Below are 22,263 nucleotides of genomic sequence, written 5' to 3'. Positions count from 1 at the left end.
TTACTTTTTAAAGATTGATCCATATGCCTTTCCCTTTTCACATAAAAGGTGATAACAGTCCCTGGTTGCATGTTCAGGTTAAGATGGATCTAAGCTCAAATGAAAGAAATGATAAATTTAAATTTTATTTTAAAAATATAAATAATATAGTTATCTCATGATGTATTCCTATTAAGCAATATATTTGAAGTTTTTTAAAATAAATGGTTGTATCTATATAAAGAATATATATGTAGATGCATACATGTATAAAAAAAGATAATCTGAATTTTCTTTTGATTGCAATTTTTTCACTTCTTTTTTTTATAACTCTCAAGTTTGGAGACTGCAAATTTCCTGAAAATAATTAACAACTATGAAGATGTTTTAAAAACATTGGGTGTACTATGGTTTATGGGATGCCATTGCTGAGTGCAGGGTAGGTTTGAAGATCTAGAAGGCTAGTGGCCGGAGCCACTGTGATAATGCTGAGAAGCTCAAAGTGGACTTGGAGAAGGGCACATAGACATCATGGGGTAAGATGTAAACCAGCAATGATGAAAGCTGGCCATAGGAGTTGGGGCCAATGTATGGACCATGTCCAGTACCTGTGCATACTGCATTTTGATGTTTTATGAACAGAAAAATGATGCATTCTGACCTGGCTTTTGCTCATGTCCCTGGTAGCAGTGTCTGTTCCTAGTTGCTTCTGGGCCTTTTGCTCAATTACCTGGAAGATATGACTACCTGATTGTGGCACTCGGGACTAAGAGGACTTCCTGTTTAGGGATTTTTTTTTTTTTAATGATAGAAGAGATACTAGGATTCTCACAATATACCTTTACTGACAAATAAAGATATTCATGTGGGGAAGGCTAGCTCAGTGTTTTAGATTTTTTTTTCCTGCATGTCTATTATAAGTAAAATTCTATAGTCTGAATATCTTTAGTTCAGATCTGATAGTAAAAATGTAGTTAGGAAACTAAATAAGACATCTAGAAACTGGGTGCTGGGGATAAGTAAGGCACCCTTTGAGAGATAAGCCACCACCCAGCACCTTTGTTGGACTGGTGAAATCATAGTTCTTAGGGAGCTGCAGAAATTTTCCAGCCTCAGCAGTAGTGGGGGAGAGGAAGATTCCACAAACAATGAAATGGGTCAGAACTGTGGGACCACTGCTTAACTTGTTTGAGAACAAGCTAATTCATGTTAGAACCATTTACTTCTTAAAGATAATGGATATGCTTTGTTCAAGTCATCATTGATTTGTTTATAAAAGCTTGTCTCCAAAGGCCTTTGCTTTTCAGCATTGTTCTATTCAAATATTTGTTGTAACAAAAGTGTGTTTCTTTAAAATTGTTCTGTAATTCATGCTGCTCAATTCACAGCGATCCTTCTATCAATTATACTCACTGATATTTTGGCAGCATTCGTGATTTAATGATTATATCATTATTCACTCATGGTTTTCCTTCTCTGAACATTGAACCTGACTGTGAATTAGTTGTAACAATCCCCCAAAATTGTGTTCTTATGTTTTTTTTTTTCTTAAGGAAAACAAAAACCCATGTTTTTTGGTTCAGCAAGAAAGTATATATTTACTTCAAAAGATGTTATCTACATATGTAAAAAATATAAACATATAAAATATATATCTATATAAAAATTATAGAATAAGCCTGTCTCCTTGTAATAAATATTTGTACATGTGGATTTAGAATATTTAAAAGAAACTATTTCCTTTAATACTCTTTTTAGCAAATAGGGATGTTGGTTATTCTAGAAAATATACAAAAATAAGTTATAAGGCATATTTTGTCCAAAAACCAAGGTAAAACAATGAAAATAGTGTGATTAGGAAGAAACATCCACAGAGTTATGGATATGTTTAGAAGTATTGGCAGATATTAAAGTATGAGTTTTCTCTCTGTCTAGTCAAGCATCATCTTTTCACGTTTTCCATATTATTTGTTGTTCTGTAAATGTTGTAAGAATGTCTGCCATCATGAACTCCTGCCCCTCTTGTGCTGGGGAAGAGCCTGACACATCCGGGTGGGTCTTAGAGGTGGGATCAAGGTCAGAATTGAGTCTATTTTGCTTAGTTATTTCTAAGGCTGCTTCCTATTTGCCTTTTTGCGGGCAGATTCTGGACATGGGAACCTCTGTCTCAAGTTCTGAAGAATGGCCCAATAATCTGTAGAGATAGCTTCTTCAGAGACCTGTAACACCCTGTAAATCTTTGAAGGTGAGGCTGAGCTTTCAGATTTCAGCTGACCTAGCTTACAAGGCAACAGAAGTCATTCACTTGGTGACCCCTCCAGCGAGTCCAGCTGTTTTATTGCAGGACTTAATGTGTTACCTGCCATGGTGTAAGTCGTTGACCTTGAGAACTCAGCTAGACCTGGGTTCCTGCCACAACACATTTCTCTGTCTAGTAGTTGAAACAGCACATGGTGCAAACACTAATTTGGACTTCAGCAACACCTTTGATAAAAAAAAAAAAAAAAAAAAAAAGACTCAGCAATGACCAGTTTAAGTAAACTTGAAAAGAACAGTAAATTAGGATACATTTGTAGAAATAGTAGTATTCTGTACTTATTCAAGTATAAAGTCTAAGCCACAGGGGACCACAACTTACCAATACTTACTTACCTGAGCTTGACTTTCTACCTGTACTGGGTAGTTATAAAACTATTTCTTTAACAATTGGCCTGAAGTTCTAGCTTTTCCTAAATTAGACTGACCTCATTCTACTTCTGATTCTTTAAAGGAAGAATTGTGTTGCTTTTCTTTTGAAAAAAATTGTAGAGACATCAGACAAGGTTAACTGTAAGCCTGCAAAAAGTACCAACCCTGTGTCTGCTATGACATTGTTTTGAGAATTGACTAAACAGAGACTGTGTGTATATATGTTTTAAGCAGCAAGTATTCTTGAGCTGTTAGTATTTTAGTCCCTGTGAATTCTTAACAGAAGGGCGGCTGTTCCATTATCTTGTACAAATATTTGGCACTGGAATTCCCTTATTTACTAACTATAAGTAATACAATATTTTTAAACCTCCAATCACTGGGAAAGGAAAAATAAACAACTGACATAAAGATACTTAGCACTGAAAGCTTGCAGAGTTTAGTATTTGACAGCGCAGAGACTGGAGTTTATCATTTATCATTTAGTGAACACAGACCTTTAATCAAACTTTTTGTTTATTAAAAGGGTTGGTTATATAACATGTAGAAGGAGTCAAAAGGGTCTTTGTTTTCAAAATACCAAAATGTTCAGCAAAGTATGCTATATTTTTAAATAGTTTTTTATTGTGGGCAGTTGCATCTCAGGTTGTATTATTTTTCCAAGATAAACAAATCTGACTTTTGTGGTTTTAAATTATGTTGACTATTACTTATAGAAAAAAAATCTGAGTTTTTAGTCATAAATTAAGAGAGTAGCAGGTTAAAATACTTGTACAGTGTTTATAATTTTTACTTTTCTCTCAGTGAAACATGTTCTTGATGGAGTTCTATGATTCTTATTTGATTATTTACTTGCACAAGGACATATGCAAAAGTGTTCAAGAAAACAGTAGTTTTGTTTTATTATAAGAATTCTATTATAGTCGGTATTAATATAGGAAAACAGTTTAGAAAACAATTACCTATTTATGATGAGTAGGATATGGAGTTTTTTGTTTTCTTTAGATAGTCTGTGTTATAGAATACTCTCTTCATAAAATTAGATGAAATAAAGATATTCAGTTTTACACTGACAAAATGTATTTTTTTCTAAAAATGTCTTTTTAATTGAAAGTCTATTTCCCTATGTTTTTTAACTGTTTACTGGGTTAAATACACTCAATAAATTGATTAACTTTGTTAGGGAAGATTGCTTTTTTGTTTACATTAGATTAACAAAAGTTATAAATGAATATTGAAGACAAATCAATTTCTCCCAATGAGAAAAAGTTCTTTGAAATATTTTACACAAAAGCAAATAGTACCTTCTTAGAATTTGTTAATATAAATCATTAATAGTTAAGAAGTAAAGATGTAAAAAGAAAAACATTTCTGTCATTTTTTAGTGCTTTTTGAAAAGTTGGATTTAATGAACTATTAAGCACTCATTGGCTACATGTCCCTTACTTCATTATAAAAATTATAAAATGTGAATAAGAATAAAATTAATTTTACTGTTAGAAGTTATAAGTTGAAAAGGCAAATAAGATGGAATTGTTATCTGTTATAACTTTTTCACATAGTTAAAACTGTATTGGGCCTTTAACTAGACATAGAAGGTAGTAGGAAAAAAGGAATTTTTTGCCATTTTAAAATTTTTTATATATTGGTGATCTTTTATTTTTCCCCACCTAGGATTGATCAAAGATGGATACACCGTATTTTTGTGACACTCTTCTCTAGTTTAAAGATGAGGTTTTGTATATACATGTATGAATGTGTACTGATATGCTTGTGTGTTTGGAAGTTAGAATCTGTAGATGATGGATTATGAGGTATTGCTAACAACAATGTTCCTAATATAAAATATGTTTTGTGCCAGCCACTGTTCATGTACTTTGCCTACCTTGGCTTATCAAATTCTTCCACTATACTCTGAGCTTGGCACTTTTGTTATCCTATTTTACAGATGGGAACAGTGAGGGATGGAGAGGTTAAGTGATTTGCCCAATTAAATTGTAGCACTAGAATCTAAGTCCAGAATGTCTGGTTCCAGAGCTTGTGCTCTGAAAAACTTAGTGTCCTTTTTCCTCTCGATCATAAATGAATTGTGTCTAGCTCCATTTTCTCCTTTTGGAAAAATGGAGATGATGATAGTTTTATAATTTTTGATGAGTAATTTATATTAAGATATGTAAATATCTAGCACAATAAAGGACTTTTTCTTTGAGTGAAACGAACTATTGTGGAAAATAATCCATTTCATACTAATTTGGGTAGAATGTATGTGTGGTTTTAATGAGTAATATTGCAGAAGAGACCCAAATTTCCAGGTGATATGTATTAAGAGACCTTTAAATGTGGTCTATAAACCACATTTAAGTATGCACTTTTGTGTTTTGTTATACCACTTCTATTTTAAAGGATTGAAGGTATATTTAGCAAAAGAAAGGCAGGGCCTGAACATACAGAAAGTTTTCAGTTGCTACTCACCTCCTTTAATCCCAATAACCCTTAGGTTTATTTGAGCTACTTATAATTTTTGGCATTTTAGAATTACTTTTTCTATGTAAAATACATTTAAGGTCCTTCAGTATCGAGTCTTTTCTCTTTGGTGTTGAGGTTGAGTTATTGTTTGCCCTAATTTTGTTTTTACTTTTCAGAGTGTTTCATGCACATAATTTGAAGAGTTAATTTAGTGCTAAAACTTTTTTTTAATGAAATATAGCATCCTTCACCCCTGCCATCTCTTACTCCCAAAAGGCAACTGCTATCAATTTTTGCTTTAGCAGATTCCTTTGTATTTACTTTCACATCTCTAAATCACATATTTATGTAATTCTTCTCATTCCTTTAGTTTTAGTTTTAAGCACTATCCATTGACTTCCCCCATGAAGATGAAGAATTGGCGTCCTTTCGTGCCTGACCCCCTCCACCTCTACCCGGAGGTATCATAATTTTGGTTAGATCAGTGTTTACATGATTATGACTATGGAAAATCTACTCAGAGCTGGGCCAGATAAAATACTGGGTTTATGTTTTCTTTCTGGAATAATATGTTGTTTTTCTTGGAATTAAGAACTTTGTTTAGTTTCCTATGTATTAATGTCTAATTTAACTTCACATCCCCTGGTATAATTTTTCTCTTTATGTATTCAGATATATTGGACATTTCACCAATTTTTTTTTCCCCAAACATCTCTCAGAACATTCTAGACTTGCTCTAGTCTTGGCCTGTCGACATTGTCGCTATCATAGAATGTTTTCTCACCTCACTGACATTTCCTTTGCCTCCATTTATTTTAGATACTGTTTCCTGGATGTCAAGTCATTGTCTTTTTCTGTTTATTCTTTCATTTTAGGGAGCTCATCTTCTAGTAGTTTCCTGACAAAGCAAACACAGGTGATTTTTAGAAGCCTGTGTGCCTTAAAATGGCTTTGTTTTGATGGTACTGGGAATAGAACCCAGGGCATTCTACCACTGAGCTACATCCCCAGCCCTTTTTATTTTATTTTAATTTTTTACTTTCACAAAGGGTTTCTCAAGTTGCCAGGGCTGACTTGAAACTTGCTGACCTCCTGCCTCAGCCTCTGGAGTTGCTGAGATTGAAGGCATGTGCTATGAAGCCTGGCTGAAAATGTCTTGATTAACCCTCATATATTAATTTTGATGGCTACGGAAAGAGGTTGAAAGTCATGCATTTTTTTTTTTCCTCAGAATTTGGAAGAGCCTAATCTGCTCTTCTTTAGCTTCAAATATTCTATGGAGAAATCCAATGCTATTTTGGTTTGGTGTGAGTTTTGAACTTTTGTAGGAAAGCTAGATGAATTTGACATCAATCCTCTGTAGTACTGTACTTTCTCTCTCTTTTTTTTTTTTTTAAAGCAGTGGTTCTTTATTCATATTTTTATTAGTGCATTACAGTTGCACATAATGGTGTAATTTGTTGTTACATACACCCACTACAACAATACAATGTGGTCACCATCATTCCCCAATATTTCCCCTTTCTCTCCCATCCTCCTTCTTCCTGGTCCCTTTCTCTACTCTGTGAATCTCTCTTCCATTTTCTTGAGATCTCCCTCAAACTTTCTTTTTCTTTTTTCTCTCTGCCTTTCCACACGTGACAGAAGACATGTGACCCTTGACCTTTTAAGTTCAGCTTACTTTGCTTAACATAATGTTCTCAAATTCCACCCATTTTTCCAAAACAGTCATTTTTGTATTTTGAAGGTTTCAATAACACTTCAAAATTTAGATTTTTTTAGACTTTTTTAAAATTTTGCTGCACACTTGAGATTTATGAACTCAAAAAAAAGCATTCAGCTAGGCATTAGTTATTACCACACAACCACAGGTATCACAGTGTCTGTAAATCATTTATAGTTGCACAGCACTAGTCCCTGGGCTGTCCTTCAGCTCTCTGACTGCTGTTTTTTTTTTTTTTTTTTTAATTTTTTATTGTGGGTTGTTCAAAACATTACAAATTTCTTGACATATCATATTCCACACTTTGATTCAAGTGGGTTATGAACTCCCACCTTCACCCCATACACAGATTGCAGAATCACATCAGTTACACATCCATTGATTTACAAATTGCCATACTAGTGTCTGTTGTGCTCCACTGCCTTTCCCATCCTCCACCCTCCCCCCTCCCCACCTCTCCCCTCCCCTCCCCTCCTCTCTCTCTACCTCCTCCACTGTATAACCCTGAGGGTCTCCTTCCATTACCATGCAATTTTCCTTCTCTCTCCCTTTCCCTCCCACCTCTCATCCCTGTTAAATGTTAATCTTCTTCTCCTGTTCTTCGTCCCTACACTGTTCTTAGTTACTCTCCTTATATCAAAGAAGACATTTGGCATTTGTTTTTTAGGGATTGGCTAGCTTCACTTAGAATAATCTGCTCTAATGCCATCCATTTCCCTGTAAATTCTATGATTTTGTCATTTTTTAATGCAGAGTAATACTCCATTGTGTATAAATGCCACATTTTTTTTATCCATTAGTCTATTGAAGGGCATCTAGGTTGGTTCCACAGTCTTGCTATTGTGAATTGTGCTGCTATGAACATCGATGTAGCAGTGTCCCTGTAGCATGCTCTTTTTAGGTCTTTAGGGAATAGACCAAGAAGGGGAATAGCTGGGTCAAATGGTGGCTCCATTCCCAGCTTTCCAAGAAATCTCCATACTGCTTTCCAAATTGGCTGCACCAATCTGCAGTCCCACCAGCAATGTACAAGTGTACCCTTTTCCCCACATCCTCGCCAGCACTTGTTGTTGTTTGACTTCCTAATGGCTGCCAATCTTACTGGAGTGAGATGGTATCTTAGGGTGGTTTTGATTTGCATTTCTCTGACAGCTAGAGATGTTGAGCATTTTTTCATGTACTTGTTGATTGACTGTATGTCCTCCTCTGAGAAGTGTCTGTTCAGGTCCTTGGCCCATTTGTTGATTGGGTTGTTTGTTTTCTTGTTGTCTAATTTTTTGAGTTCTTTGTATACTCTGGATATTAGGGCTCTATCTGAAGTGTGAGGAGTAAAGATTTGTTCCCAGGGTGTAGGTTCCCTATTTACCTCTCTTATTGTTTCTTTTGCTGAGAAAAAACTTTTTAGTTTGAGTAAGTCCCATTTGTTGATTCTAGTTATTAACTTTTGTGCTATGGGTGTCCTATTGAGGAATTTGGAGCCCGACCCCACCGACTGTAGATCGTAGCCAACTTTTTCTTCTATCAGACGGCGCGTCTCTGATTTGATATCAAGCTCCTTGATCCATTTTGAATTCACTTTTGTGCATGGCGAGAGAAAGGGATTCAGTTTCATTTTGTTGCATATGGATTTCCAGTTTTCCCAGCACCATTTGTTGAAGATGCTATCCTTCCTCCATTGCATGCTTTTAGCCCCTTTATCAAATATAAGATAGTTGTAGTTTTGTGTCCTCTATTCTGTACCATTGGTCCACCTGCCTGTTTTGGTACCAGTACCATGCTGTTTTTGTTACTATTGCTCTGTAGTATAGTTTGAAGTCTGGTATCGCTATACCGCCTGATTCACACTTCCTGCTTAGCATTGTTTTTGCTATTCTGGGTCTTTTATTTTTCCATATGAATTTCATGATTGCTTTCTCTATTTCTACAAGAAATGCCGTTGGGATTTTGATTGGCATTGCATTAAACCTATAGAGAACTTTTGGTAATATCGCCATTTTGATGATGTTAGTTCTGCCTATCCATGAACAGGGTATATTTTTCCATCTTCTAAGATCTTCTTCTATTTCTCTCTTTAGGGTTCTGTAGTTTTCATTGTATAAATCTTTCACCTCTTTTGTTAGGTTGATTCCCAAGTATTTTATTTTTTTTGAAGATATTTTGAATGGAGTGGTTGTCCTCATTTCCATTTCTGAGGATTTGTCGCTGATATACAGGAATGCCTTTGATTTATGCGTGTTGATTTTATATCCTGCCACTTTGCTGAATTCATTTATTAGCTCTAATAGTTTCTTTGTAGAGCCTTTTGGGTCTGCTAGGTATAGAATCATATCATCTGCAAATAGTGATAATTTAAGTTCTTCTTTTCCTATTTTTATGCCTTTAATTTCTTTCGTCTGTCTAATTGCTCTGGCCAGTGTTTCGAGAACTATGTTGAACAGAAGTGGAGAGAGAGGGCATCCCTGTCTAGTTCCAGATTTTAGAGGGAATGCCTTCAGTTTTTCTCCATTCAGAATGATGCTAGCCTGAGGCTTAGCATAGATTGCTTTTACAATATTGAGGTATGTTCCTGTTATCCCTAGTTTTTCTAGAGTTTTGAACATAAAGGGATGCTGTACTTTGTCAAATGCTTTTTCCGCATCTATCGAGATGATCATATGGTTCTTATTTTTAAGTCTATTGATGTGGTGAATAACATTTATTGATTTCCGTATATTGAACCAGCCTTGCATCCCTGGGATGAATCCTACTTGATCATGGTGTACAATTTTTTTGATATGTTTTTGTATCCGATTCGCCAGAATTTTATTGAGGATTTTTGCATCTAGGTTCATTAGAGATATTGGTCTGTAGTTTTCTTTCTTTGAAGTGTCTTTGTCTGGTTTAGGTATCAGGGTGATGTTGGCCTCATAGAATGAATTTGGAAGTTCTCCCTCCTTTTCTATTTCCTGAAGTAGCTTGAAAAGTATTGGTATTAGTTCTTCTTTAAAGGTTTTGTAAAATTCTGCTGTATACCCATCTGGACCTGGGCTTTTCTTAGTTGGTAGTCTTTTTATGGTTTCTTATATTTCCTCAATTGATATTGGTCTGTTTAGGTTTTCTATATCCTCCTGACTCTTATGGTACATGCTGTGCCCAGGTCCAAGACTGTCCTAGTGTGCCCTCTTCCTCAGACTTCTTTATTGGTAGAGGTGTGGCAGCCAGCTAGATGCATGCTGTGAGGGAGGGAAACTACAAGGTCCAACCTCTTCCTAAAGGGTTTTCGGCAAGTCTTGTCCTCATCCACTTCTAGAAATATCTAGAGCTTCGAACACTGAAGTACCCCAGGCTCTGCGGTGTAAGTCAAGTTGTTCCCAGCTTTCCCCTCTATAGACCTACCACTCAATTTTCATGAATAGCTGAGAAATTTACTATTCTTCTATCTGCTTTGCACTTTCCAAAATATGCTTGCTGTTGTGTCATTTTATTTTTAATTTCTCTGGGATTATACCTTTTTAAATACCCCTTTGTTTTCATTCTAGTAAAGTTTCAAGAGGGAGACAGGATAGGGTAATTGGCTTTCTCTGGTGTAAAATCCTAGGGGTGGTGGTAACAGGGAATCAGATCATTTTTATAAATAAATTTCTTTTAAGAATATTCTTGTGATTCTACCATTTTGTCTTTACACATATAAAGTTCTCTCAATGCCTCCATCAGGAATAAAATAGCCCTGAGCTCATGAATCTTCTGCCTCACAGTGCAGGGCTGTGCAGCAATCATTATCAACTGTTCCCTTCACTGAAGTGAAAGCTTCACCAAGGGCGGTACATTTTTGTGTCTCTCATCACATAAGGTATGTGTTACATGATAATAATAAGTATGTGTTACATAAAAGGGTAAATGAAAAAGTGAGATTTGCTAGGAAGTGACTGGAAGCTCCTTATACCAGGTGATCCAGAAAGGCTTCTTTATAAAGGTGACATTTAAACTTGGGGGGATATGTCCCCTTTGTTTCTGTTGGGAGATACATTTATAGTCATCTAGGACTTAAACAGGAAGGTGGGATGCTATGCCCTTCCCCTCTTCCAGTGCGCACAGGTTGGTAATTGATGCTACTCTTGCAATTCTGTGGCCAACTCTAGTTAGTTTAAAATAATAAGTTGATAAAGGCAGGTAATTTGGTGGAATGAGATGGACATTATTACCCTGTGTACATGTATGGTGTGACGCTATTCATTACAACCATAGAAATGTAAAGTTGTGCTGCAGTTGTGTACAATTAATCAAAATGCATTCTGCTTTCATATATACCTAGTTAAAATAAATTTTAAAAGTAAGTAAAATAACAAATTTATTTCAGTCCTTTAGAAAAATAAATTGGATCCCCACCCTTCACACTCATTCTGCTTCAGTTTTCTGAATGAAGACATTTTTTGGAAAATACCAGCTATATTCTGACTGGACAGGGATTTAAGATTTTGCCCACTAGCTTCTGGGATTGGATGCTCTTTTGTGGGGGTGACACTGATAATCTCCAGAGGATGAACAGTTTTACACATCTTCATCCTATAATAATTACTTCTGTTCAAGAAGTGTGACTTGAGTGCTTGCTATGTGCCAGAAAGTGCATTAGGTATTTTAAACACAATGATCTTTCTTGTCCTTGTAGGCATGTATGTTCTGGTAGACGCTGTTATACTATTATTAATGGCTACCATTTAGGGAGTGGTTACCATGCAATAGCACTTTACCTCATTGAATCCTTAGCACAGCACTGCAAAGTGGTTTTAACATACTCATTTATAAATGAGGAAATTCAGGCCTACTGGTTTGCCCAAGGTCGCTCAGTTAGTAGGTAAAATAGCTAAAATCTGAAGCCAGGTCTGTTTTTTTTTTTTTTTTTGTTTGTTTGTTTTTTTTCAATCTTCTACTTGTGTAGCTTAAAAAAAATCATCAAGGCAACTTCACATATGTTGTTCTATCTAATTTTCTACCAGTTGACCCCATCAGGGCACATACATTTGAACTGAAGTTATTTATTTTCAGCTCTAGCAGTTTGATGAAAAAAAATCAATTATCAATTGTATTATTTCAGGGGCATGTCCTATTATCAGAGTGCCTTCTAGATATACTTTTTGTGTGAATGTATGCTTTGGGATAAAATTAATATGACTCAAAATTTAGCTTAGTTATAATAGAGGCACTTCTATTTTAAGGAACCTTGTATTGAATAATTTCTCAAAGTAAATATAATAGTGATGCAAACAATTATATTCTAATTTCCTTGTATAGACACCTATTTTCTCATTCTTCATTTGTTTGTAAAATGCTTAGTTGATAGTATCACAGAAAGATGGGGAGACTGTGCATATTGCTGCTTTTCTTGAATTATGCAAATGGCTTTAAATGTTTCAAGGCACACTGGATTGTCATAGTATAATCTACAGATACACATAAAACAGAGGCAATATTTAAAATAGAAATGTGTAGGTGGAAATCAAGGGGAGTCATATGTTAACAAGAAATTCAAGGTTCAAATTAGGTAAAGGAAACCCAAGAAAAAGCTGAAATTGGTATTCTGAGTTGGTAACCTGATCATGATTTCCACTGATATTTATTGAATACCTACCTGCTCTGTGACAGGTGCTATTTAGGCATAAGGAATAAAATAATGCTTAGGAATAAGATCTTGCCAGCTGACATTCATGGTCTGGCTACTGGGTGAGCACTGTGACTTGGGGGTAATGCAGCCATGGAGTTGAAAGCATACATGTTTGATACCTGAAATACAGTAGACAGGGGATCCTGAAGTGCAGAGGGAAGGAGAAAAAGTAAGCTAGTGAAGAACAAGTGTTAAAGTACTGGAAAAAACCGTGGCACATTGCAGGCTATGACAACTATGTATAGGAAGAAAGAACAAATCAATATTGGATTGTGTTTCATAAACTAGCACAGAATGGCATTTATAAGTCAGCATATCTGTATCGTACCTCACATTTTCTGAAGCCCTTTCACATATATCCATTCCACCTTTACAACTGCAAAAGGCTTTATTTTTATTTTCACTGTGCAGATGAGCAAACTGACATGGGGGCAGTTAAAGGATTTGCCAAAGATCACACAAGTGTATTTTCAAGCTGGGAATTTTCTAACTCATCATTCAGAAGCTTTTCCACCATGCTAGAGAGAAAGCACCCAAAGAAGAGAGGGCTAATTGCTCTGCAAGCTAAATTGGTACAGACCATCTCATCAAACCATATGCACTGGGAAAGTTAGCATGAGAGGCACATGGTAACACCAGTAGGGCAACATATACATGCTCCCAGATAAAGCTGAGGACAGCAGATGGTTGTGTAATGAAATGTGATATGACTGTCCACTTCAGACCATAGCAAAGCTCAGTGGAAGCTGGTACTTTATTCTTTGCTAGTTATGTTGTGTTGAAACTATGGCTAACATTATACTTTAGAGATGCTTCAAATCCAGTCCTTAAAGTAAATGGTGACTGAGTGATTCTCTATGCAATAATCAACATGAGGATGACTTTACCAACAACTCAGATCTCATGGAAAAAGAAAATTTAGGAGTAAATGCAGTTCATCTAGTGTGTTGCACAAAGGGTAGATTTGACATTCATATTTAAGAATGGAAATACAAGACTGAATATTTCAGGCCAATGTAATAACAACAAAGCGAAGACAGCTAACAGTGAAGTTGCAGTTTCATTTGTAAAAACACAATATTTCAATTAAAGTATAGATTTAATTCATTACAAGAAAGTTTTATAATGTTAATGAAACTTGTGCTTTTAACCTCAAGGTCAAATAGGGCTCCTGAGTATTAGTGAAATAAAATAAAAAGCACGGTAATTGTTTTGTATGGGAGAGCTTGCATCAGATGAAAACATTGGAAATCTGAAATACATGATCATTTTGGAATTTTCCTAGAGTTATAACAGTGGCCAAGTGAAACAGAGTTTACCCTCTTTCTCCCATAATCAGTAATCTCAATTTTGAGTTTGGAATGAGAATTTGGTTTAGGTATATATGCTTGATGTATTCATTCCTGTGGATGCCTAGGTCATGGTATTGCTAACCCACTGTAATACTCATTCTAAGAAATCAAACGTGATATCATGGATCCATAGGCCTGGCAATTACTCAGGTATTACACATGTTGCATACATCCGGGTACTTGCCCAGGACCCTGTGCTGGGTTCTTTCAACAGGTACAGCTTGGGCTTTTGCAAACTCATCAGTGACTCCAGGAGGCAAGAAATGAATCATGTCAAGTGGGATTTCAAAGGATATAAAATCAGTCCAGAAATCTGCATGGTTAACCCCAAGACAAAGTGAGCATATCTGTATCTCCTATTCTCCTTCAGCATATAGAATTATATCCATGTCCATGTTTTATCCTTGGAGACATCTGGCCTTTTGAGAACTGCTTTGGTTGTCAATGTAGCAAGAAATCAGTTTTGAAAAGAATTTAGGTTAAGGATCTGAGAGAGCAAAGGTATCCTGCCGTATCATTTTTCTCTAAGATAGGAAAAATGATCTAGCATGTAACTACTGATCATTTGTCCACTGTACCATAGGAGCAAATATAATTTTTTGTGTCTAAAGATCTCTTAATTAAATATTAAAGAGAATGCAGAGACTGAGTTGGAGTACTGTTTCTCACCAGATTTCTTTAATCAGCATTTCAAGACTGAAATCTTTAAATGAAGTCCAAAAAAAAAAAAAAAAAAACACTTGGAAATGAGAAGTGAGGAGATTGAAGCTGACTATGAGTCCTACATATACTGAGAATAAGTGTAGCTTGTAAAATGGATCCCCAAAGCAAAGTACTACTTTATGTCTTGAGCAATTATCATTTTTAAGCCATGCTGTTGTCTAAGAAATTATGCCATTCTATATTCTTTATTTTTTTAAATAAAGGGACTATGACAGAAGCAAAATGAATTTTAGTGCTTTACATTTTTATAGTATAAAGATTATATCGTGGACATAGCAGAAAAATCAGGTTAATTTTCTGTATTGTTTAATGTTTTCCCTTCTTTGGGCAAAAATTGTGAGTGTTGAAACTCAAAAGTGTAAGTTCTGGCAGCTCACAATCCTGTATCAGCCCACTCTCTTCCTTTCCCTGCTACTCCTTGTTCAGAAGCTACTTATGTAAGTGACCTCAGCACACTCCAGTCAGAATGGTAATTATAATGAATACAAGTAACAATAAATGTTGGGAAATATGTGGGGGAAAAGGCACACTCATACATTGCTGGTGGGACCGCAAATTGGTGTATGGAAAGCAGTATGGAGAGACCTTAGAAAACTTGGAATGGAACCACCATTTGATCCAGTTATCCCACTCCTAGGCCTATACCCAAAGGACCTAAAATCAGGATACTGTAATGACACGGCCACATCAGTGTTTATCAGCTCAATTAACAATAGCCAAGTTATGGAACCAAACTAGGTGTCCTTCAACAGATGAATGGACAAAGAAACTGTGGTATATATACACAATGTAATATTATTGAGTCATAAGGAAGAATGAAATTATGGCATTTGCTGGTAAATGGATGGAGCTGGAAAATATCATGCTAAGTGAAATAAGCCAGTCCCCCAAAACTAAAAGCCAAATCTTCTCTTCGATATGTGGATGCTAACACACAAGACAAGGATAGAGGGGAAAGAATATAAGTCTCTGATTTATCTTTCTTTTTTTTTTAACAAATATTTATTTCTTAGTTGTAATACCTTTATTTTATTTGTTTATTTTTATGTGGTGCTGGGGAACGAAATCAGGCCCTTGCACATGCTAGGCGAGCGCTCTACCACTGAGCCACAACCCCAGCCCTCTGGATCATCTTAAATATCACCTTTATAAAGAAGCCTTTCTGGATCACCTGGTATAAGGAGCTTCCAGTCACTTCCTAGCAAATCTCACTTTTTCATTTACCCTTTTATGTAACACATACTTATTATTATCATGTAACACATACCTTATGTGATGAGAGACACAAAAATGTACCGCCCTTGGTGAAGCTTTCACTTCAGTGAAGGGAACAGTTGATAATGATTGCTGCACAGCCCTGCACTGTGAGGCAGAAGATTCATGAGCTCAGGGCTATTTTATTCCTGATGGAGGCATTGAGAGAACTTTTAGAGAGCCCATTTTTTTCTCACACTTTTGCCATTTCCTTATGTAAATTTATATCGACAGTGGGGGAGGTGGGCAAAAAAGAACATACATAACAGGGATACGATGATCCAGCCCTCCAAAATGTAATGTGCACATTCTTGAACATTATCTACTTTGGGCATTCATTTTCTCATTTGTAAATGGGGTAGTCTCATTCATTTCGCAAAGTTCTTGGCTGGATTAATTATGAAAGTGCCTGATATATAGAGTACTATCCAAAAGTTGCTAAATTTTTATTTCTAATCATCCTAATTTCTATCCTTGGGTATCTGAGCACTGAGCTGACATTTCTAATAGTTGGATATACATTTCTGTGTTGCTCAAAGTCAGTGTTTTCACAGAACTAGTTACCCTTCCCCATTTCTCTACCTAGGGTTGATGTATCTTTCCCCTTCAGTGTCTAAATCCAGTCAGTCAAATTTCTTTTGTTTTATTTTTCTTTTATTATATTACTTGGAGGTGGTCTTTCCTGCCTATTTGCAAGGCCACCATCTTGATTCGGGTCCCCACCTCCTGTCTGCTCTTTGTTCCCTTCTAAGGAATCATCAACCTACCTAATTGGCGCTTCCCTCCCAAACCAATTAGAATCCTACCATTGATCTATTTGTCATGTCTTTCTTTTTCAGAAACTTTGAGAGATGCTACCTTGTTACCATGGTGATAGATTTTAAACCCAGTAGTGTATTATTTAAAGCTCACCATGATCTGTCTTAAATCGACATTTCATCTGCCTTTCACGTTCAATCTCCTAACATTTCTCTGATAGATGGATCTTATTCTGCTTCCTTGACCCTTCATTGAGCCTTTTGGCTGCCTCTGCACACTTGTTCATGTGTTTTACTTGCCTAAAAATTTCCTCTTTTTGTTCCAGCTCCCCTCAGTTTGTGTTCATGTGTGTTCTCCATTATAGGAATCCTGAATCGTTATCCTCATTTTTTCTTTCTTTCTTTTTTTGGTACCAGGCATTGAACCCAGGGGTGCTTAACCACTGAGCCACTGAGCCACATCCTCAGTCCGTTTTTTTACTTGAGACAGGGTCTTGCTAAGTTGTTTAGGGCCTTGCTAAGTTGCTGAGGCTGGCTTTGAACTCTGCCTCAGCCTCCAGAGCTGATGGAATTACACAGTTGTGTGTCACCATGCCCGGCCTTCATTTTTATTTAATTTTAAACTGTACTCAAGTTTGTGCTATCTATTTACCCATGCGTACCTTGTCAGACTTTCTGAAATTCTTTTATAAATCTAAGTGCCTTCCCATGATAGCAGCTTACTATTACTTTTTTTGCATTGTCATTGGTAGTTGATATTTTGCTTTATACTATGCTTTTCGAAGAATTCAAAAGAGGTCTCCATTGCCTACAAGAGTGAGTTATAATATGCTTACAGGCAGCACATTGAACTTTTTGATCATACTTCATTCATTTTGAAAAAAATGAGGTTTAATTTCTCAGAGAACTTGATTACGGTTTATTAAGCTTTAAAGTGTAAATTCTTCTTTGGCCTATGACAAATACTGGCATTTATAAAAGATTTGTCCTAGTAGCAAATAAAAACGCCCACTTAGATGAGTATTGCATGTTATCTGTAGGGTTTCTAAGCTTGCTGAAATTTTCCTCGTCTGCTTAGTTTCCTTGTCCATTAGATAAATATAACACTATATAATATCTGATTTGTCTTTGATAGCCATACTTCACATGGTTCTGTACTAATAGCAAACTTTTGTTTTTCTTTTCTTAATAAAATATTTATTTTATTTTTTATTCTAATTTGTTATATATGACAGCAGAATGCATTGCAGTTCATATTACACATATAGACCACAATTTTTCCTATTTCTGGTTGTATACAAAGTATATTAACTTTTGTTTTTCAACAGTACTTTGGAAGTCTCCTTGTCATTTTCTGCGTAGAACTGGCTTGTGGTGTTTGGACATATGAGCAGGAACTTGTGGTGAGTTCAAAGAAATCTATAATCACAATATAAAAAATATCTAGTTCAATGTAGTAAATCAAATGTTTTAGATTAATTTCAGTCCATGATTGTTAATTTGAATGTTCCTACTACATAACATGCTTCGTAACAATGAAGTCCCAATACTTCTGAAAAAATAAACTTTTCTTTTTTGTGTCTAAAGTATATTTTCAAACCTTAATTTATAATACTTTATTTGGTATACTATGGGACATGTCTGTAATTCCACAGATTGCTTAGATGTGGATGTTAGAGATAAAGCTAGCATATATTGTTAAATAATTTTCCAACTTCTGAGTTAATCATAGGAAAAATCTGCATGTATAACAGGATTTGTTTGAGAATGCTTGAACATACCTCCTTAAAGCCTTCCAAGATACCCATCACACAGAACAACCCTGGGCCCAGGAAGCTTGCATCTCCTGCTTGCTAGAGGCTGAATCATCTTCCACTAAAGGAAGTGTGCTTGGGAAATGCTGTATGTTGACTGCCATCTAGAAACACTCTCACAGTTTGAGGGTTGGCTACTTGAAAAGTGCTCTTCAGCACTTTTTCTCTTACTTCAGCCATTGAACTGGCTGTAACAAATTTTATAGCTGTATTAGCATGAATGAGGCTAGGAGCTTCTCAGTCTTAAGATTCTACTGGTCAAGTTTGGTTTGTCTCTCACACTCTACTTTTGCTCACAATGAGTGTTACTTATTTAGTCTGCTCACTTCAGTGATGGAAATTTGTTCATTTATTATCCGTGGGGTGTTGCGCCTTTGCATGTCTGTGTATGCTGGCTGTTTTCATGGAGGCAGGCCAGATTTTTTCCACCTTAAGCATCGTAGAATAATTCTGTTTCAGCAAAATGGTGCTTTCAACATGTAATCCTTGGACCATCTGTAGTAGGACTTACCCAGGGTGATTCTTAGTGGTGCACATAACTGGGCTCCAGCCCAGATGTGCTAAGTCAGAAAGAGACAGCAGGGTAGAGGGCAGGGCCAGGGACCCTGCATTTGTGATAGTTTTAAACATTTTTAAATTCAATAGCTCTGAAGAAAAGAGGGTGATTAGTTTGTATTTGTTTGAGAGAGAAGAGTGCATTAGACAGTTGTGCTAATAATTGAACTCATTTCTGGCAACTGATGCAGTTATTAAAGATTGAATGGTGAACTTGCTACTTCTGTGAGGCTGTTGTGAATATTAAGTGGCAGTCTACTACAGACTGGTGGGTACTCTGCATACTGCAATTTACATGTAGATGATGCCTTGGTGCTGCCACTCAAATGAGCCCCATGAAGGCACTCCTACCAGAGTGTAGATACTCTGAGGAAGAGGAGTGGATTTATGAGAAGTTGAAAAGTCACGCCCTGTTCTCTTAGCTGCATTATAATATAAAGTGAAGAACTTTCTTCAAAATGAAGTCTACCAAGAAAATATAAATTCTCTTTTGGTCTTTGAGTTCACATGTTCACTCCATCCCTAGAAATTTAGTATATTTAGGAAAGTGAAAAAGTAGTTGGGGGAATTAGTTTTTGGGTCTTTGTGGTAAAGAGATTGTTAAGTTTCTCTGTTTTCAAATAATAAATTTCTGTCCCTTACAGTCAATCAATAGAGAGTAAATTTTACAACTAATTCTTGATCCCTTTACCTCAGCTTTGGATTGTGTTCTGTTTGATAAGTATCAGATTGTTTTAGAAATGAGTTTACTTTCTGTGGATTTTTAAAATGGATTTTATTGTACATATGGAATACTGATATATGATCAGTCTCCTAAGTAATAGCAAGTTTAAAATGAATTCATTTAAGGTATTTGAAAAGGGATTGTTTTAATTCCAACATACTTCTAAGAAACACAAGGAAACTCAAAAGAATTTGTATTTGTTTAAATACCCCATTCTATTAAGGGACAATCTGCAAAAGGCTTCTGAGTCCTAGTACTAAATGAGTGCACACTGCCATTTCAGTTGAGGGCATACATCATTGTTTTGCTTGCATAAATCTTCCCCATTATACCTCACCAGGATAGAGCAAGGGCTGTTTAAAAGTAAAATGTGGAAAGCAGTCTTTAAAAGAAAAAAAAAAAGTTCTTCACATTTTTTATTGCTTCTGCACTAATAACAGTGAGAATGAAAAGTGCCATTAAAGTTTATTATCTGCCAAATTTTGCAGAAACCAGCCTTTACATAGAATGAGCTTTGTGCTTCTAGCAGTTCCCTGCCTGTTACTTTATGGCCAGATCCCAGTATTTTGTGCCAGAACCTCAATGGTCTCCTCTGTTTTCTTACCACATTTGGTTTCAGAGTGATTGTGGTCACCATGAAGAAACAACCAATATTTATTTTGGAAAGTTAAAAAAAAAAAAAAAGTAAAAGAATGTTCTATTAGCTAAATCAAGAGACTCGACATCAATCTAGTTCCCTGTCATTTTTGTTGCTTATATGTGTTTACCTTTTAGTTATCATTCCTTTAGATAAAATCTGTCGATAACATTCTTTCAGATGACACATCTCTTGAGAATTTATGTTACTTCCATTTATTTTACGCCTCAAAAGCTATGAGATAATAATAACTCATAGTGGATAGCTTGAACTTCGGTTAGTTCCCTGAACTTTGTTGAATCCATCTGAACACAGTCAGCCCAGTATTTGGGGAACAACATTATGTGCCCAAGTGTTTGTATGTTTTCTTCTGCGAAGCCTTATTTCCAATTTTTTTTTTTGAAAGGGAAAATTGAAGAATATCTTTGATCAAGAATTTTTAAACTATTTCTATCAACATTGCTATTTTTAATAACATTTCAAAAATTATCCTAATAATTTTTATTTTCAGGTTCTTGATTTTTGTGTCATTTTTTAAAATGTCAGGCTTGTGCCCTGAGCTTTATTTAGTCCACAAACAAATAGAAATTTAAAATAGGATTTGCAAATTCTAATATGTTCTGAATGTATGTGTCAATATGTGACAGCATTTTTAAGTAGGTGAGAATATTAGTGTTTGAAAAAATGTGCTTGTATGTTAATATAATTTTTCCCCCCAGGTACCAGTACAGTGGTCAGATATGGTCACTTTGAAAGCCAGAATGACAAACTACGGCTTACCTAGATATCGGTGGCTTACTCATGCTTGGAATTTTTTTCAGAGAGAGGTAAGTGCTATAGTTTTGGGGTGAAGAGTATAGTATAAGTATCACATTTTCAAAACAAGTATTCAAAGCTTTGGCTTTGGTAAATTTTTTTGTGTGGAAAATTAAACCTATCATTTAATTGTCACTGGTGTAATTTTTTATGGAGAAATACCTTAAGTTAACTCTATACTCTGTTTTTTTTTTCTCCCATGAATACTATTTCCCCTAGTTCATATATATTTATTTGGAAGTCATTTTTCTAAACTAATCTGAAGTTTCTTCTTCATGAGTTATTTTGCAATTATCCAAGTTTTTATTTAAATAGATATTTTTTCCTCACGAATTTTAGAGCTGTCTGTATTTTAAACATCTTTTTAATTTTTTTTTTTTAAAGATTGTTCTCATTTGGGGGCTGGGTATGTGGCCTAGTGGTTAAGCAGCCCTGGGTTCAGTTCCTGGTACCAAAAATAAAGAAGATTGTTCTCATTTAGGAGTTTGGAGTCAGTACATATATCATTAAGGGCATGAACTTTATAGTCAGAAAGTTCTTGATTCAAATCCTAGCTCTGCTGCTTAAAATATTATGTGAGATTTTGTAATTTTCTTAACCTCCTTGAGCCTCAGTTTCCTTGCCTGTAAAATAGGTGTAATAAAAGTACCTACATCCTGGGAGTGCTGAAAAGTTTAAATGATATCAATAAATTTGATCTCATTTAGTTTATGGTTATTAATAACACCAGGAAGTATAGAGGCTTTTAGCTTTTCTTGAATAACTGCCCATGTAGCACTTTATGTGGCAGTGTATGTGTGTATATAACCATTTCAAATGCAGTCTATATTTAAATGTTGAAAATCTGGTGACTTAAAGTTGACCACTGTTCTTGCTTCAGACTAAGCTCTTCTTCCAAGCAATTTCCTTGTGTTTAACATTCCCAGATGATCCAGAACCTCAGATTCCTTTAATTCATCTTTGTGATGGACTGTGAATCATTTGAGAATGAATATCTTACCCAGTAGCCAGCTCTCTGCTTAATTATTCTGTCTTGGAGAGGGACAGAGGTTCAAGTTCAGGACAATCTCCAAATCTGGCTCTTTGTCTTACAATTGTTGAGATGGTAAAATTATCATTGTAACACAGATTTCCTG

At 35.6% G+C, this 22,263-nt stretch overlaps 1 protein-coding gene across 2 annotated transcripts in view; it reads left to right on the top strand.

Annotated features, from left to right (window-relative positions):
* Tspan12 (tetraspanin 12) overlaps positions 1-22,263 on the top strand; it is a 76,811-nt gene that overhangs the window by 25,213 nt on the left and 29,335 nt on the right. For both annotated transcript variants that reach the window (XM_027926402.3, XM_071612797.1), the window contains exons 5-6: positions 17,910-17,984; positions 21,031-21,138. In XM_027926402.3, the coding sequence (XP_027782203.1) occupies positions 17,910-17,984; positions 21,031-21,138 (183 nt within the window). The remainder of the gene's footprint in view (positions 1-17,909; positions 17,985-21,030; positions 21,139-22,263) is intronic.

The sequence above is a fragment of the Marmota flaviventris genome, chromosome 1 (assembly GCF_047511675.1).
Source record: "Marmota flaviventris isolate mMarFla1 chromosome 1, mMarFla1.hap1, whole genome shotgun sequence".
Lineage (NCBI taxonomy): Eukaryota > Metazoa > Chordata > Mammalia > Rodentia > Sciuridae > Marmota > Marmota flaviventris.
This window is presented reverse-complemented; position numbering and strand designations above follow the sequence as displayed.